The sequence below is a fragment of the Pelophylax lessonae genome (genome assembly GCF_965119305.1).
Source record: "Pelophylax lessonae genome assembly, chromosome: 1".
NCBI classification, from domain to species: Eukaryota; Metazoa; Chordata; class Amphibia; order Anura; family Ranidae; genus Pelophylax; species Pelophylax lessonae.
In genome coordinates, this window is record NC_138768.1 from 294,554,108 (window position 1) to 294,572,120 (window position 18,013).

General features: G+C 37.4%; 1 protein-coding gene across 1 annotated transcript in view; it reads right to left on the minus strand.

Annotated features, from left to right (window-relative positions):
- MYO18B (myosin XVIIIB) overlaps positions 1 to 18,013 on the minus strand; it is an 842,989-nt gene that overhangs the window by 764,674 nt on the left and 60,302 nt on the right. Inside the window, exons 2-4 of the mRNA XM_082258232.1 lie at positions 15,592 to 15,706; positions 13,268 to 13,411; positions 6,819 to 6,851 (exon numbers count right to left, since the gene is read on the minus strand). Coding sequence (XP_082114358.1) covers positions 6,819 to 6,851; positions 13,268 to 13,411; positions 15,592 to 15,630 — 216 coding nt within the window. The 5' untranslated portion in view covers positions 15,631 to 15,706. The remainder of the gene's footprint in view (positions 1 to 6,818; positions 6,852 to 13,267; positions 13,412 to 15,591; positions 15,707 to 18,013) is intronic.

The following is an 18,013-nucleotide window of genomic DNA, read 5'->3' on the forward strand; positions in this document are numbered from 1 at the left end:
GTATGTCACACCAACAGTATATAGATGTTGATATCAAACGGTCTTTCAAACCAGAAATAACAGGTCTATGAAGCCATTAAAGTGATCATAAACATTAGGTGATTTACATGGTTTAACCCACTGTTCAAATACAAGAGACAGACTTCTATTTCTTTGGATTATCTGCAATAGTAGTGGCTCTGCTTTAGGAAGGTTGACAGTAATGTGCAGTGCTATAGAACGGTCTTTCTCAACTATTAATGTATTTGAACCTCTAAAATGCTCTGTGATGATTGACCACCTGGTGAATGTCATGCCATAGGGTTTTTTAGAGTTTTGTTGTTTACCCGCTGACTCTGTTTTGTGCTCCGTCTAGGGGCCAGACAGCACTCATCCTTTGTTATTTATAAAGCTGTTTTAGCAGTGTTTGAACCTACCATGCCAATGAACCTCACGTGATTCTTCCCTCAAAGAAGGAAGAAGCATCTAGAAGCCTAGCCACCATAATTCAGCACATGCAAAGAAAAAACACCAGTCTCTCCTCTTAATGGCAACATTTCTGACAATCAAGCACCCACATCAAGCAATCGCTATAAATCTAATATATATATATATATATAATATAGCTATATCTAACTAACTGTTTTATTAATGTATTGTATGTTTTCCTGTGGTATTTCTTCTCTCCAGGGTTAGAAAAATGCATTTCCCCCATTTTTCCAGAACCTATTGGTATGTGAACAGTTGTGTACTCCAAGTATGTATACATGTTTTCAAAGCCCTTTATCCTACTTGAAGGACTAAATGTACTACTGATGGAGAACCTAGCCTTTGGTGGTGGTAGGACAATAGAGATGACAGTCTAGTTTTGTTATTCTGTGTGTGATCGTCATTGATTTAATGTCCTTGGGGCAGCTTCTTTCAATTGATAAACTGATTAGACAGGTTAGAAGGGTAGGCTTGATCATTATCATTAGCCCAAAAATAAGTCAGCACCATGACTGTGTTCAGAATGCACAGCCATGCCTTCCCCCACCCATTGACCCTTGTTACTCTAGCATATCCTGATGTCAATGGCCACCCTAACATGGAGTTTGTCACCAAACTCGTTTTTTCTTTGATCTACCAGTAAAACAGACTTAAAAATAAATTAGCAGAGGAACATCAGCACTGGATGGAATAGACAAATCTGCTTCACTGAGGATTATGATAATTATTTTTCAGTTTCAATTATAGTAAACTCAGACAAGGCACAGTGGATGAAATATTCAGAAACTGAGTTGATGAAAAATGTCATGGAAATGGTTTGCACGAGTCAGAATTGTTTGAATGTCACTGTTTTCACAACATATTATTTGCTCAGATTTGTTTATCCTCTTAGTGAAAATTGATCTGTGAGAGAAGGGATTGCTAGACCCCACTTAACCCACCATCACTTAATATGTACATCGATTAACCCAAGAATAATTGAAATGCCTGGTTATCCAGGAAAATTTATAAATACCATGATTTTATTCCCTGAATAAGCAGATTTACATGTAATTGCAGCTCTGTTAATTTCAGGCAAATTATTTTTCATGCAGTATAGGATCTAGAGATTATGATACAAAGTCCTTTTTTATGATGCACATCTACAGTACACAGCACAAGCGAAACATGGTTATTTACAAACAGATGGTGTCTCATATGTGCCAAAAAAATTTCTATATCAAAAGAATAACATTGTTAAAGTGCACCTGTGCCCAGATACAGGCAGATACAGTGCCTTGAAAAAGTATTCCTAGCCCTTGAAATTTTCCACACTTCAAAATATATTTTATTGGAATTGTAATGTGATAGATCAACACAAAGTGGCACATAATTGTGAAGTGGAAGGAAAATAATAAATAGTTTTCAAAATGTTTTACAAATAAATATCTGAAAAGTGTGGCATACATTTGTATTCAGTCCCTTTACTCTCATCCTCATAACTAAAATCTAGTGGAACCAATTGCCTTCAGAAGTCACCTAATTAGTAAATAGAGTCCACCTGTGTGTAATTTAATATCGGTATAAATACAGCTGTTCTGTGAAGCCCTCAGAAGTTTGTTAGAGAACCTTAGTGAACAAACAGCATCATGTAGGCCAAGAAACACCTGAGACTGGTCAGGGATAATGTTGTGAAGAAGTTTACAGCGGGGTTAGGTTATAAAAAAATATCCCAAGCTTTGAACATCTCACGGAGCACTGTTCAATCCATCATCCGAAGATAGAAAGAGTATGGCACAACTGCAAACCTACTAAGACATGGCCGTCCACCTAAATAGACAGGCCGGGCAAAGAGAGCATTATTCAGAGAAACAGTCAAGAGGCCCATGGTAAATCAGGAGGAGCTACAGAGATCCACAGCTCAGGTGGGAGAATCTGTCTACAGGACAACTATTAGTTGTGCACTCCACAAATCTGGCCTTTATGAAAGAGTGGCAAGAAAAAAACCCTTGTTGAAAGAAAGCCATAAGAAGTCCTGCTTGCAGTTTGTGAGAAGCCATGTGGGAGACACAGCAAACATGTGGAAGAAGGTGCTCTGGTCAGATGAGACCAAAATTTAACTTTTTGACCTAAAAGCAAAATGCTATGTGTGGCAGAAAACTAACACTGCACATCACCCTGAAAACACCATCCCTAACGTTAAAACATGGTGGTGGCAGCATCACATTGTAGGGATGCTTTTCTTCAGCAGGAACACGGAAGTTGGTCAGAGTTGATGGGAAAATGGATGGAGTCAAATACCAGGCAATCTTAAAAGATAACCTGTAAGAGTCTTCAAAAGACTTGAGAATGGGGCAGATGTTCAATTTTTAAATTTTGAAAAGCATCCCTACAACGTGATACTGCCACCACTATGTTTGTGCCATTTTGTGTTGGTCTATCACATAAAATTCTAATTAAGTACATTTACATTTTTGGTTGTAACATGACAAAATGTGGAAAATTTCAAGGGGTATGAATAATGTTTGCTAGGCCCATTTTACATGGCCATCCCGCTCAGCTCTGTAAGGTTTTTAGGTGCATCTGAACCAAAGCTCAATGTTAGTCTAATGTTAACTCTGAGTCTGTCCAAACGGAAACAATGAATAATGTTTGCTAGGCCCATTTTACATGGCCATTCCGCTCAGCTCTGTAAGGTTTTTAGGTGCATCTGAACCAAAGCTCAATGTTAGTCTAATGTTAACTCTGAGTCTGTCCAAACGGAAACAATTTGTGTCCTTTTACACTTTTTTAGACCTAAGACATTGTGTAGACTGGGTTTTTAGCCTTGGTGTATGAGATCTTGGTGTTGTGGGCAGAAAACAGAGGCAAATAGGACAGTGTGCACCCAGGGTGAATGCCAGGAACATAGACTGCTTGCATTCCAGGCATTCGTCTCTAGGCACATACTGCGCTAAACATTAGTATCACTTAATGCACTGTCCAGCTACAGTAGTTTTTAGCCTTTTATGTAGTTTAACAGAATGCCAATTGCAGGGCTCAATGGGACACCTGTGCCTTCCGCCCACAGCTAAATACCAGGATCTCATGCCCCAGGGTTAAACATTCAGTGTGCATTCAGGCTAAATGTGACAAATTAGTGGCAAAAGGTTCAAAACGAATGCAGGTGCATTTACACCCGTCTGGCCATAGACCTAACATGGGTCTATAAATCACCACATCTTGTGATGGAGGAAAAAACTGAATGGACACAGATGTCACAAAAGTAACATGTCTCATTCTGCTTTGATTTAGCAGGTGGTTTGTTCATGGATCCCCTACTGAACCTGTGCGTTTTGTATAGAGTGGTGAGGAGTCAAGTTTTTATTGCTGTCTGTGTCCCTGTTTGGGAGATTCATTCTTGTTATATTCCGAGGAGACCATTGTCACTGGGAATGAAAGTGAGGGAAAAATACAAGATTTCAAATTGTCACCAGAACAGGAATATTCCTGTGTGATCAGAAAAGATAGTGGAGGGAAACCTCCCTAATGGCATACAGATGGCAAAAAAAAAAACGAGAAGGGTTTGAATTCCTCCCTACTTCATGCAAAATGAAAAAATAAAAAGTTTTGGATTTAGATTAGTACTTCATAAGAGAAACTATTATTAATGCAATATCCAGGCAATTTTTCACTTTTTAACCCTAAAACGATTTAAATTCGCTATGGGCAGTATCAATCTTTCCAACCTTTTTTTTTTTCAGGCCAAATTCAGCCAAATCTTATAGCATATTGACAGCATCATTCTCTTAGAGCTAGATTCTCTAATTCCCCTCATACTACCTTTTATTACTTGGTTTTGTAATGGCAGTGGTAATTTAGTGGAAATGGGAACTCTTTTTTTTAAATCAAGAAAGTTTTATTGTAAAATGGTATTATTTGGCAATACATTACACAGACATTAAATTGTACAGTGGAAATCAAATAAGTCAGTAATCAAAGTGTGTACAACATACAATTAGGTTGTAATACATTCCAAAGTACAACAGAGCATGTGAACCCATACATAGAGAGAGCTAGTCTGCATGTGACATTTCACTGCATTACCAATTACCTCATGAAATCAGAACTGTATCCCAAAAGTAACCTATAACCGTGAAACAGTAAACCGTCCTAGATTTTTTGAGCCATTCAGGTAAACTATCACAATCACCTGCTATCCACCTGTATTATCGCTATATTTACAGCTGCCATGAGATTGCATTCAATGTTGTAACAGTCTATCAAGAACAAGTTGGGGGGTGCCACTCTCGGTGCATCCAGCCAACTCCGCCATATATTTTCAAATTTCTTAGGGGATCTTCTATGGTAGTAAGTATGCTTTTCTCGAACATGAATATAATTCACTGATTGGATCCATTGTGCACCAGTAGGGGGCTATTCCATTTTTTCATATGAGAGCACAAAATTGTGAATCTATTCTATCAAACCAGTATTTAGGTATCCAGACCAGGGAATTATGAAGAATGTAAAGTAACTGAGGTGCCCATATCATTTTGATGAGATTAACGCGTCCAGTGACTGTAAGAGGGTGTTTACACCAACTATCACATTTAGATTGAAACTTACTCAGGATGGGCATGAGATTTAGGGAGATGTAATCTTTAGGGTTATTGGAAACCATTATACCCAGATATTTGAAGGTGGGGACCATCTGTATATGGGAAAGGTTGTCCGCTAGTACTTTGCCCAGTGGATCCAGGGGGAGGAGAACTGATTTATGCCAATTTATAGCAAAGCCTGAAAATCCCCCGAATAATTCAATGAGTGTCATCACCTCTGAGAGGGATCCCTCAATATCCCCCAGGCAAAACAATGCATCATCAGCATACAGTGAAATCTTATCCTCCTGTGGTCCGAAATGGGAACTCTAGGAAGACATCTTGTCACTGGGGTTCCTGAGAGTTGAAAGAAATCTATTGTGTGAATAAACATACGTTGGCACATTGACGTTTTGTGCACATCCAAATCTTATCCCCACTGTATTTATTAAGTGTCTGCAATGCATGTGTACACACATACAGGCTACAGCATATGTATGCACTGCAGTGTTAATTTCGTCGACTAAAACCGACTAAAACGTTTTCGTCGACTAAATGAACACAATTTTAGTCGACTAAAATACGACTAAAACAATTCAGATGACTAAAATACGACTAAAACTAAAATGACATTTTAGTCTTAAGACTAAAATACGACTAAAACTAAAATGGCATTTTAGTCATAAGACTATAACTAAAACTAAATTGAAATTTGCTGCCAAAATTAACACTGGTGTAGTGCTGTGCTAGTGCATGCTCAAAGCTTAATATCCTAAATAATAACATATTCGATTTTTCACTCCAGGACCAGCAGTAGTATATAATGAGTTTGGAAATTGTAGAGAAATGCTTAAATAATGCATTAAAAATTACAATTGAACTACACCCATTCGATTATAGATGACTAAAATTAGTTTTAGTCGACTAAAATGTAAGATGTTTTAGTCGACTAAAATGTACTGGAGTTTTAGTCGACTAAATACGACTAAAACTAAAACACTTGCAGAAGACTAAAATGGGACTAAAACTAAAATGCCATTTTAGTCCTAAGACTAAGACTAAAACTAAATTGAAATTTGCTGCCAAAATTAACACTGATGCACTGATATTATTAACAAGTGTTATTTTTTATGTGGGCTGTTTTTCACTGCAGTGCATTGTGAATTGTACTTTACCGTACAGTGCATTGGGGTGCCATTCACAATGAATGGCACTGCAGCACAACGCACATAGAGCAGGTGTGTTGCCATGCATTGTGGCAACATGCATTTCCAAAATGTGCAGGTATAAATAGGCCCTCAAAACACACAGCAAATTAAGACCACATGTTGAACCTTAATGTTCAACCTTATTGTTAATGTGTATGGTCAGCAAGACAGTTTTGGAGGACACAACTGTTGTGCATGTATTACACATACTAGCTCATGTAGCACTTTGGTGTAAGTGCATCACAGTATTGAACATTGCTTGATCATTTACTTAAGAAAATCAGTCTCAATATCTTCCTATGACTTGAACTTTTTGTATTTATTCTCTTTTGTTATATGTTCATATAAATAAAAGACAGATGCAGCTATATGTGAAAGCCTGCACATTTTATAATCAATAATTTAATATCCCCCTTGGGTTGTAGTTTTTTGCGAAAGTTCCTTATTTTACTCTGAGGCATGATATTGAATTCTTCTCTAAAGCAAAATATGTTTAACTTCCCCATGTTATGAGTTTTTTGTTTTTAGAAAATGAATGGTTACAAGTATATTAAAAACTCACAGCATCAATCGGACTGCCTACCTTCAAACCATCTGGAGGCTGTTCTTGTTTTACCTGTAAAAAAAATAAAAAGAATTGTAGAAATCAGATCAAGATTATCATTTCTTCATATTGTCCATATGTAAAACATTGTATTGCATCCTTGATGCTATATTGTTTTTAATCTTTGGCAACTTTTGGCAATTAATTAAAACTGAAGGGTGTACATTTTTTCAAACTTTAAAGTGTTCCCTAGTTTTTTTTTTTTTGGTTAAAAATAACAAATACGTTATACTTACCTGCTCTGTGCAGTGATTTTTCACAGAGCGGCCCAGATCCTCTTCTTCACAGGTCCCTCTTCGTCATTCCTGCCCCTCCCTTCTATTGAGTGCCCCCACAGCAAGCAGCTTGCTATGGGAGCACCAGAGCCAAGCCGCAGCTCCTTGTGTCCATTCAGACATGGAGCTGCAGCTCGGTCCTGCCCCCTTTCTCTCCCTATTGGTTCACTGACTTTGACTGACAACAGTGGGAGTCCCGGACAGAGGAGGGGAGGGGAGTCCCGGACAGCCGAGGCTCTTGTGCAACATCGCTGAATCTAAAATGGAGCTCAGGTAAGTATTAGGGGGCTGAGGGCAGAGAATGCATTGAGATAAAAAGCCTTCTGCGTTTACAACCACTTTAATTGAACCAGATTTTGCACTCTCCGGTTTTGGTAAATCAACCCCTTTGTGTATTTTTGTTATTCTTGGTAAGAGCTAATATCTAAAAGATACTATACCAGAGTCTCCTGTGCAAGCACGCAAATTGTGAACCAAATTCAATAAAAAATATAATTGATTGCTGCAGCTGTTCCCACACCAAAAAATTCAATAAAAATAAATAAAACTCATCACAATCAAGCATAACTAACCCATATACATAGCATCTTTCAAATGCATGCATAACAAATCCATGTGACAAAAACTCATCTGGATATCTTATCTTCCATCACAATATATAAATGGCAAGGTCCAAAATGCAGTGTAGCATCCACTTTTATGCAAATGGTAATAAATGAATAGTGAAAAATATATACATATTGAAAAAAGAATATATATATAAATATATATATATATATATATATATATATATATATATTATTGTTATTATGCAGGATTTATATAGCGCCAACAGCTTGCTCAGCGTTTTATAAAATGAGGACATATATATATATATATATATATATATATATATATATATATATATATATATATATATATATATATATATATATATTTATTTATTTATTTATATATATAGTCCACCTCCTTTTTCTTCCACCTCAATCTGAGTCTATAAAAAATGAAGCTTGTACCAGTGAATATTCTAAAGGAATCCCCACCACAGAGTGCTTCTTCCGCCTTTTAAACAAGCTGCTTACCTCAGATTTAGACCTATTGAAAATTAGGTCAATGTGCGCCTTTCCCTTAAAAAGGGCTTTGTCTCCATGCAAACTTTCATCTGTGTCTTTCTCCACATTTGAACACCTTTCCTCCAAAAGTAGATCAAAAGAACAAAAATAACCTTGTTGTGCAATATACCAGCTTACCAGATGAATTTAATAAAAAGTAAGGGTTAAAATCTTACTGACAAATTGAGTGCACTGCATTCAGTGCACATAGAAACGATTGCCTCTTTAAACAAGCATTTCCCCCTTAAGGTTAGACTTTGGCTTTAGATACCTATCCAAGATGGACAACTTATGGTTCCTGTCGGGGCAATGACACCATCCGACCACGCTCTTGACACATTTCGTCATCCAATCATGACTGCTTCAGCTTTTGCTCTTGCCCTTTTAAAGGGCAAGGCACATATTGACATAATTTTCAATAGGTCAAAATCTGAGGTAAGCAGCCTGTTTGGAAGGTGGTAGAAGCACTCCATGGTGGTGATTCATTTCTGAATATTCACTGGTGCCAATTTCATTTTTTTGGACTCAAATTGAGGTGGAAAAAAAGGAGCTTTTTTTCATTATATATATATTTTTTTACTATTTATTATCATTTGCATAAAAGTGGATGCTACGCTGCATTTTGGACTTGGCACTTTATCTTTTGGGATGAAAGATATTAAGATTGTATTTTTTAGTCACATAGATCTATTATTCATGCATTTGAAAGAGATTTATATGCTATGTATATGGTTTAGTTTTGTTTGATTGTGCATAGTTTATTTATTTTAACCACTTTAATGCCCCATACACACGTGCAGATTATCTGCAGACTTTTGTCTGCAGACTTACCTTTTCTATGTAGTGCAAGGGCCTGCCGGATTGCATACAAATTGAAGTGTTTAGGTTTGACCTCATATTATATGGTTTTGGGAAGTCTGTAGACAAAAGTCTGCAGATAATCTGCACGTGTGTATGGGGCATAAGACTGGAAGGATTTGCCCCCCTAATGACCAGGCCCTCTTTTGCGATTCGGGCTGTGTTAATTTAACAGACAATTGTGCGGTCGTGCAAAGCTGTACCAAAATAAAATTAACGTCTGTTTTTTTCCCACAAATAGAGCTTTCTTTTGGTGGTATTTGATCAACTGTGCGATTTTAATTTTTTGCACTATAAACAAAAAAAGAGCGACAATTTAGAAAAAAAAAAAAATATATATTTTTCACATTCTGCTATATGACATTCTCAAAAAAAAATTAATAAAAATAATTTTTTTTTAACATTATAGGCCAATTTGTTTTCGGTTACATATTTTTGGGAAAACATTGCAAAAGGCGTATTTTGACTGGTTTGCGCAAAAGTTATCGCGTCTCACATCGGGAGGCAGAAATCTTGCAGAATGACCTGAACAAAATAACAGAGTGGGCAACTACATGGCAAATGAGGTTTAATGTAGATAAGTGCAAGGTATTGCACTTCGGGACTAATAACGTAAAAGCAAAATACACGCTAGGGGGGAACCTCTGGAGGGTATCAAAAATGGAGAAAGATCTGGGGGTCTTAGTAGAAGTTAGATTTAGCATTAGCATGCAATGTCAAGCTGCAGCTGACAAAGCCGGCAGAATATTAGCATGTATAAGGAAGGGAATGTATTCCAGAGACAAAGCGGTAATCCTTCCACTTTATAAATTACTGGTCCGACCACATCTGGAGTATTTTGTCCAGTTCTGGTCGCCGGTCCTCAGAAGGGATGTGTTGGAGCTAGAGAGAGTACAGAGAAGGGCAACATAACTTATTAGGGGATTAGAGGACCTTAATTACGAAGAGCGTTTAGAAGTGCTTGATTTATTCTCCCTGGAGAAGAGAGGCCTGAGAGGGGACATGATAGCGATTTACAAATACCTCAACGGTGATCTGAGCATAGAAAAAAAAAACTGTTCGGTCGCAAGGAATGCATGAGGACATGAGGCCATACAATGCGATTAGAGGAGAAGCATTTTAACCTCAGGCTACGCAGGGGGTTCATTACAGTAAGGGCTATAAGACTGTGGAATTCTCTGCCACAAATGGTAGTAACTGCGGGGAGTATGGCTACTTTTAAAAGACTCTTGGACATACTGTACATCTAAAAGGATCAAAACATTCAGGGGTATGGGAAATTATTCACACCTTCACAGGTTGAACTGGATGGACTATTGTCTTTATTCAACCTCAACTACTATGTAACTATGTAACTATGCACTAACTACGGGAACGTTTTATGTCATTTTTATTGTTTTAATTTTTTTATTAGTAATGGCAGCGATCTGCAATTTTTTTCGGGACTGCGATATTGCGGTGGACAGATTGGACCCCTAACTGACATTTTTGACACTTTTGGGGGTACCAGTGACATTACTACAGTAATCAGTGCTAAAAATATGCACTGTTACTGAACTAATGAAACTGGAAGGGAAGAGGTTAACAGTATAGGTGATCAAGGGATTAAATGTGAGCATAGGGGAGTGATTCTAACTGTGGGGGGGCGTGGCTTCTGAGATGACCATAGAGACATGTGATCCTATATAGAAGGATCACATGAGCTCTTTGAACATTTCAGGGAGAAGGACGGTCGGCTGTGTTTACAACAGCCGACCGTCCTTCTCTCTCAGCGGGGAGCGATCGTGTGTGTCAGGCAGCAATCGGAGCCATCTGACCCGTGAATCGGCTTCCCCTCTGCCAAGTGGAAACCGGAGCGCGCCGCTGATGGTGCGCGCTCACCCCCTAGCTTCCTGTGCGCGACCGATGTAGACCTACGTCGTTTTGCGCAGAAGAGCCACCCTGCCGCAGTAAAAAGGCGGCGGGTAGTCGGGAAGTGGTTAATACCTGAAAGATGAAGTAGCACTTTTTCTTTTGTTCATTTCATCTTGGTAATCACAGGTAAATTAGAGTAAGTGTTCTACCTAATGTTTACCAAGAGAAGCAGACACTCTTCAGTTATATATTATGTTTGAAATCTTCATCATACAGATAAAATGAGATCAGTAATATGAATATAATGATGTATAGGGCATGTATTACAGAAGCTTGTAATAAGTAATGACTAAATAATATCTTAATGAAAATATAGGGGTTATTATATTTTAGTTGAATGGTGTCAAGCAAACAACATAATGCAATGTGTATCATTTTTACACATACCAGTTTATATCTAGGTAATAAAATTGTATTTCTATGTCAATCAATGTACAGTGGGGAAAATAATTATTTGATCCCCTGCAGATTTTATAAGTTTTCTCACTTACAAAGAAATTAAGGGTATATCATTTTTATCATAGGTGTATTTTAAATGATAAAGACAGAATATCAACCAAAAATCCTGAAAAAACACATAAAACAAATGTTAGAAATTGAGTTGCAGTTCAGTGAGTAAAATAAGTATTTGATCCCCAAGCAAAACATGACTTACTACTTGGTGGAGAAACCCTTGTTGGCAAGCACAGAGGTAAGATGTCTCTTGTAATTGGTGACCAGGTTTGCACACATCTCAGGAGGGATTTTGGTCCACTTTTCTTTATAGATCTTCTCTAAATCCTTAAGGTGTCTTGGCTGTCACTTAGCAAATTAAAGTTTCTGCTCCGTCCACAAATTCTGGCTGTGACCCTAATAACACCATCCCTACAGTCAAGCACAGAGATGGAAACATGATGCTTTGGGGCTGTTTCTCTGCTAAAGGTATAGGCCGACTTTGCCGCATTAAGGGGCCCATGGACGGGGCCATGTATTGTAAAATCTTGGATGAGAACCTTCTTCCCTCAGCCAGAACACTGAAGATGGGTCATGGATGGGTCTTCTAGCATGACAATGACTCATAACATACAGGCAACAAAGGAGTGGGTCAGGAAGAAGCACATTAGAGTCAGAGAGTGCCCTAGTCAGTCTCCAGACCTTGATCCTATAGAAAATTTATGGAGGGAACTGAAACTTCCAGTTGCCAAGAGACAGCCAAGAAACCTTAAGGATTTAGAGGAGATCTGTAAAAAAGAGTGGACCAAAATCCCTCCTGAGATGTGTGCAAACCTGGTTACCAGCTACAAGAAACATATTACCCTCTGTGTCATGTTTTGCTTGGGGATCGAATACTTATTTTATTCACAGTAATTTCATGCTCATATGGTTGGCTTGTGGTTTTCCCAGCAGTTTTTCTTACTACAAGTCCCTCCTTGTGAAATGAAGGAGGAAGTGCATAGAATGCTGTTATGCATTTTGAACATAAGCTAAAGAAGCTTTTTTTTTTTCACACTTTCTCAACAAAACTGGTGCTAGACTTTAAGAAGAAGTCCTGTTTACAAGAGAGTGCTTTGATTTGATATACATTTACCATTGGCTGCAAGTTATTATTGAGTACCAATTAATTTAGTGAGAATGCCAATTATGAAAAAACATATTGGTGCTAAGTGCTTATCGACAGACCTGTTTTTTCTTAGCCATGACAATCAGACAGGCATAACCTGCTGACTTCAATAGGTACAGTGCATCCAAAAAGTATTCATAGTGCTTCACTTTTTCCACATTTTGTTATGTTACAGCCTTATTCGGAAATTGATTATATTAATTACTTTCCTCAAAATCCTACAAACAATGCCCCATAATGACAATGTGAAATAAGTTTGTTTAAAATGTTTGCAAATTTATTAAAAATAAAAAAACGATGTACATACAGTATCCCCAGCCTTTGTTTAATACTTTGTTGAAGCACATTTGGTACAAATTACAGCCTCAAGTCTTTTTGAGTATGATGCTAAAAGCTTCATAAATGAGGCAGTGTGAATACTTTCCAGATGCACTATACATGGCAGGACACCCTGGCTTGCATTGATACTTGCAAAGCGTGGTGGACTATATCATTTGCTGAAATTACTAAAATGAAATAGCTGGCGCTCAGATTTATTGCCATTATTAAAAATAAATAAGACTAAATGGAAGTTTACAAAATGGAACAGTTTTAGAGACAATGCTTTCTATTAAGCCTCAGTGATGTCTGTTTCTTTATGAGATATTGATGCAGTAACATTCTACTTACTGGGACCTTTTCTTTTGTGTCTTTTCCTTTCTGCTTTGCTTCTTTCTCTGTTTCTCGAACCAGCTGTTTGATGAATCCACCAGGAATGACTGAAAACAGAGGTGGAGGAGATGTAGCTCTTGGCGCCTTATCCTCCTCCTTGATCTATTTACGTATAAAACAAAATATGTAAGATTGCAGTTTCTGCATCAACATTGTTTGTTTGTTCCATGCAATGTGTAGTATCGGAAGTACAGTAGCCAGTAGATGTCAATGTTTTACCAAAGGTTCTTCTTCTTCAGCACATGGCTTATTATATGAGTGAAAGGCTTATTATATGTATAGCAGAAAAGCAATGATTAGTAAATTTGTGTTGTTTCTCCAACAAAAAATAACAATTTGGGGCTTATAACAGAAAGGTTTTCTGATAAGAACATTTCTTGCTACTCATAGCTACCAATTTGCTTCCCATTGTCATTCCTACAGTAGATTCAATGATTGCTTGCTATGAGCAAGATGTATCTTAATCATACAGTACAGGGCAAGATATTTTATTTTTAATACACATACAATCCATGCATAGGCACTTTTTATACTTTGAAATATTTTTAGAGGTCTATTTACCTAAAGTGGTTTTAAAGTCTATATTTTTTTATTAAAATAATAAACATGGTATACTTGCTGGTGTTGCACAGAGTTGCCCTTACCTCCTCTTCGGGGGTCCCTCGCCAGCAATCTTGGCTCCTCCTCTGATGTGTTTGCTCCTATAGAATGCCGTTTGCAGACGTGCCTGCTCCCTCCCAAGCTGGGCTCTGTGTGTCCATAGACACAAAAAGCATACCTCTGCCCCACTCCTTGCTCTCTGGATTTGACTGACAGCAGCAGGAGCCAATGGCTCCCACTGTTCTCAGCAAAACCTGTGAGACCAGGGAGAAAGGGAGAGAATATCTGCAGTCGGGTACTGCGCTGGATCAATATAGGAGTCAGGTAAATGTTAGGGAGGAGGGAATAGGAAGTGGAAGGTTTTTTACCTTAAAGCGGAGTTCCAGCTGGATTTTCTTTTTAACTCCCCCATGATGTTTGTATCTAATTTAATATCGAAACTGCATAAATAGTTAATGTTGGTATTCTATATGTTTTTTTTTTCTTAAAACTAACCTTGCTGTCCCCTCCGAGCGAGCTCCCATCTTCAGTGTGGGCATGTGAAGCCCACTGGTATCTCTTTCCAGGATACGGTGCTTATCTCTGCCTTGCATCACCTAATTTCCTGTTTGAAAATAACGCATTGCTACCAGCAGAGGATGACCAATAACTCCTGGTATTGATGAAACTCACATCCCGGGAGCCAATAAGGCAGCCGGAAATTACGTACCTCATTGCGGCGAGTAACACCGGAGGAGGAGCAATTACCTTTTATGAATAAGGTAATTATATCTCAGGAAAAAAACACACAATGCGGAATTATACAGCAATAATGAACAGGCATGTGCAAATTTCAAAATGTAGGTGGAACTCTGCTTTAATGCAAAGAATACTTTAAGGTAAAAATCTTTAGACTTTAGAACCACTTTTAAAAGTAATGAAAGGAAAAAGTGGGGTTGTCAATAATACCCAATTAAATGTTTACTTTCATATTCTAATCAACATTGGAAAATAACAGATCTAATCGATTACAAAGGCAATAGCCCCATTTTCATTTGCTGCTTTTTATATATGAGATCATGTGTTATTACCCTCATGCTGAAGTGACAATCCTAAGCAGTGTTATGTTGGCGATAAAAAAATGGAGAAAACCACAATTTCATTATAAAGGAGAATAAAACAAAAAAGATAGACATATATTATAATTAAAATAAGAGATTTGAGTGCCATGAATTGAAATTATTAAGCATGTTGTTAAAATTATGATTGACATTGAATTGTTAGACTAAAGCAAATGTCAGTAGTTATCAGTGGGTTAATTGCCTCAACCTGCTTTAATCCAGAGGTAGACCCCTGTTTCAGATCTCTTGGTGTAGAGACTCAGATAAACCCTCCTCCTTATCCTCCTAGATTATCCTTACACTGGTTTGGTACTGTCTGTTCATGCTTTTTTATTAACACTCATAGGAGCACCATTTTATTGACAGGGGCAAGAGGACATATCAGGCTCCACTGGCTCTGCAGAACCGGTATCTGGGAGGCAGGGCCTGCTTTCGATTGGAAGGAAAAGCCCTTTTGAAAATGAATGGGAGTTGCTCGACTGTAATCATAACTTCCATAATTATATAAATGTTCCATGCATTATTCAAACGGCTGCATGCAGATACTGTGAATGAAAAATGTGAGCTAGTACTGAGACTTTCCTTTTGTTCCCACAGTGCTAGGCGTGAGGAGATAGCCATGCTGTTACAATGTCTGGAGGTAACTTGTGGCTTCAGGAGTGATGAACGTAGGGCATGTGAAACATTAGTCTTCACACTGGACACACAAGATGATGTGAGAGGAGGTTGAGGGAAACAAAAAAAGAGAAATGGTAAATTAGTATGCTGCTAAATATATTACTTATTATACAATATTTCCTTTTAATATGATAAAACAGTTACATTTACACATTGCAGCAAAAAATATGAGTAGTAAATTTACATTACTTAATTTCTAAATTATTCTAAGTTGCACCAACGTGATTATCTACAGTATGTATTTCCCATGTGCCAAGAAGTATGTTGCAAGATACATAATGGTTTTAAACTGTGGTTAGCAGTATTACAATAGTCAATAATGGAGGCTTTGGTATGTGCCAGTCCTCTGGGTTTCCAATAGTCATTTGCCAATGTTTCTTGGAGTAGTTTAGCCACTTCAATACCGGGCTCTTTCACACTCTTCCTGCCCAGGCCAATTTTTAGCTTTCAGCTCCGTCACACTTTGAATGACAATTTCACGCTCATGCAACTCTGTACCCAAACTACATTTTTATCATTAAAAAAAAAAAAAAAAAAAAAGCTTTCTTTTGGTGGTATTTAATCACCACTGGGCTTTTTACATTTTAAAAAAAATGTTGTTTGTTTCTGTTATAAAATTTTGCAAATAAATATTTGCTCTTCAAAAATTTAGACCAAAATGTATTCTGCTTTCTTTCTTTGGTGAAACAAAACCAAATCAGTGTATATTATTTAGTCTGTAGGAAAGTTATATAGTCCACAAACTATAATATATATCTGAAAATTGCTCAATCCTGATGTTCTGATGGCCTATCTCATTTCTTGAGGCTCAAACATGTCAGAACAGTACAAATACCCCCCAAATGACCTTGGAAAGTAGACAGTCCAATGTATTTAATAAGAGGCATTTCGAGTTTTTTGAAGTTGTAATCTTTTTGTCATTTTTTTGGAAAATTAAGAAATAAAAAACAAAAATTCAATTTTTTCAGTGCTCCAGCATTCAAAAATATTTGTGGCGTCTGTCTTTTAGATAATACACTCTAATATTTTTCTTCAGCATGAAACCCGTCTCCTCTCTCCCTCTTATATTGCAGTCTAACTAAGCTGCTTAAATTATTGTCTCTCAATTATTACACTCCATTTTCTGTTTCAAAATAAAACCTGCCTCACCTCTTCTTCTTACATTGCCATGTAATCATACTGTCCAGCCAGTGAACAATATTTGTGGCTATTGTCTCTCAAATAACACACTCTATAAAACTTGCCTTGTCTCACCATCTTATATTGTGTCCTAATCAAGCAGCCTACATACTGCCCAGCCACTGAACGTTTTGGCAATTCCCTCTCAGATAATGTTCTTTTTTTTAAACCTGTTTTGCCTTCTTCTATCTGTTGCCTATTCAAGTGCCCATGTGCTGTCCTGATGCTGACCAATTACTACCAATCACAAACCTGAAGTCCATACTTTGAATATTTTTGGAGTAATTAGAGATACCAGGATGGGAGGGGGTATGAAAAAATGTGGGGTGATGGTTTTGACGTGCTTTTGTGAACTATGTTTTGACATTTGATTAAAATTTTAAAACAATGCAGTGGAGTACTGTTAGGCCCCATGCACACTGGTGTCAAAATGCAGGTGTCAAAATATGTTTGGCGGTCATTTCTACATACATTTGAAAGCATGTAATGCTTTGCTTTAGCTGAAATCACACCTAGATGTTCAGTTGCATCTAGATGCATTCAGTCTAGCTGCATCTGCTCAAGATAAAATGTTGTGCATCCCAGAACTGTTTAGCCTAGTTTTCTGCAACAAAATTAGTGTAAATTTGAGTAAAGGTGTGTAAACACAAGTACATCGAAGCGCAGGAGAAATATATCTGGGAAGTAAAAAACATGTTTATATTCCCAGATCAATTTCTCCTACTAAATGCATGTGGCCCATGTGCATGAGATCCTAAAACTGTTCTGCCACTGGCCAATGAGTACAACGTTGAAAGCTTTTAAGAGTAAACTTTCCCACAGCTTTCTGAGCTTTAGTTGCTGCTACCTCTACTGGTCAAATCAGACCTAAGACCACTTCAAAAATATCTGTGTTACAGCCAAAAATGCCTAAAGAAATCTTTTTGTCTTTTACAGTTCCTATTTTGTATTAGAAAAACATCTTAATACACACAAAAACATACCATTCTAAATCCAAAATTATATACGGTATTTAAAACAAAACACATTCTAATTTATCCCAAAGACAGAAAAAATCCCCATACAAAATATTACTTCAACATTTTCAAGTATGTAACACCTTTCATATTCTCAACAATTTGGTACCAAACTGTGTACTTGAAGCCAT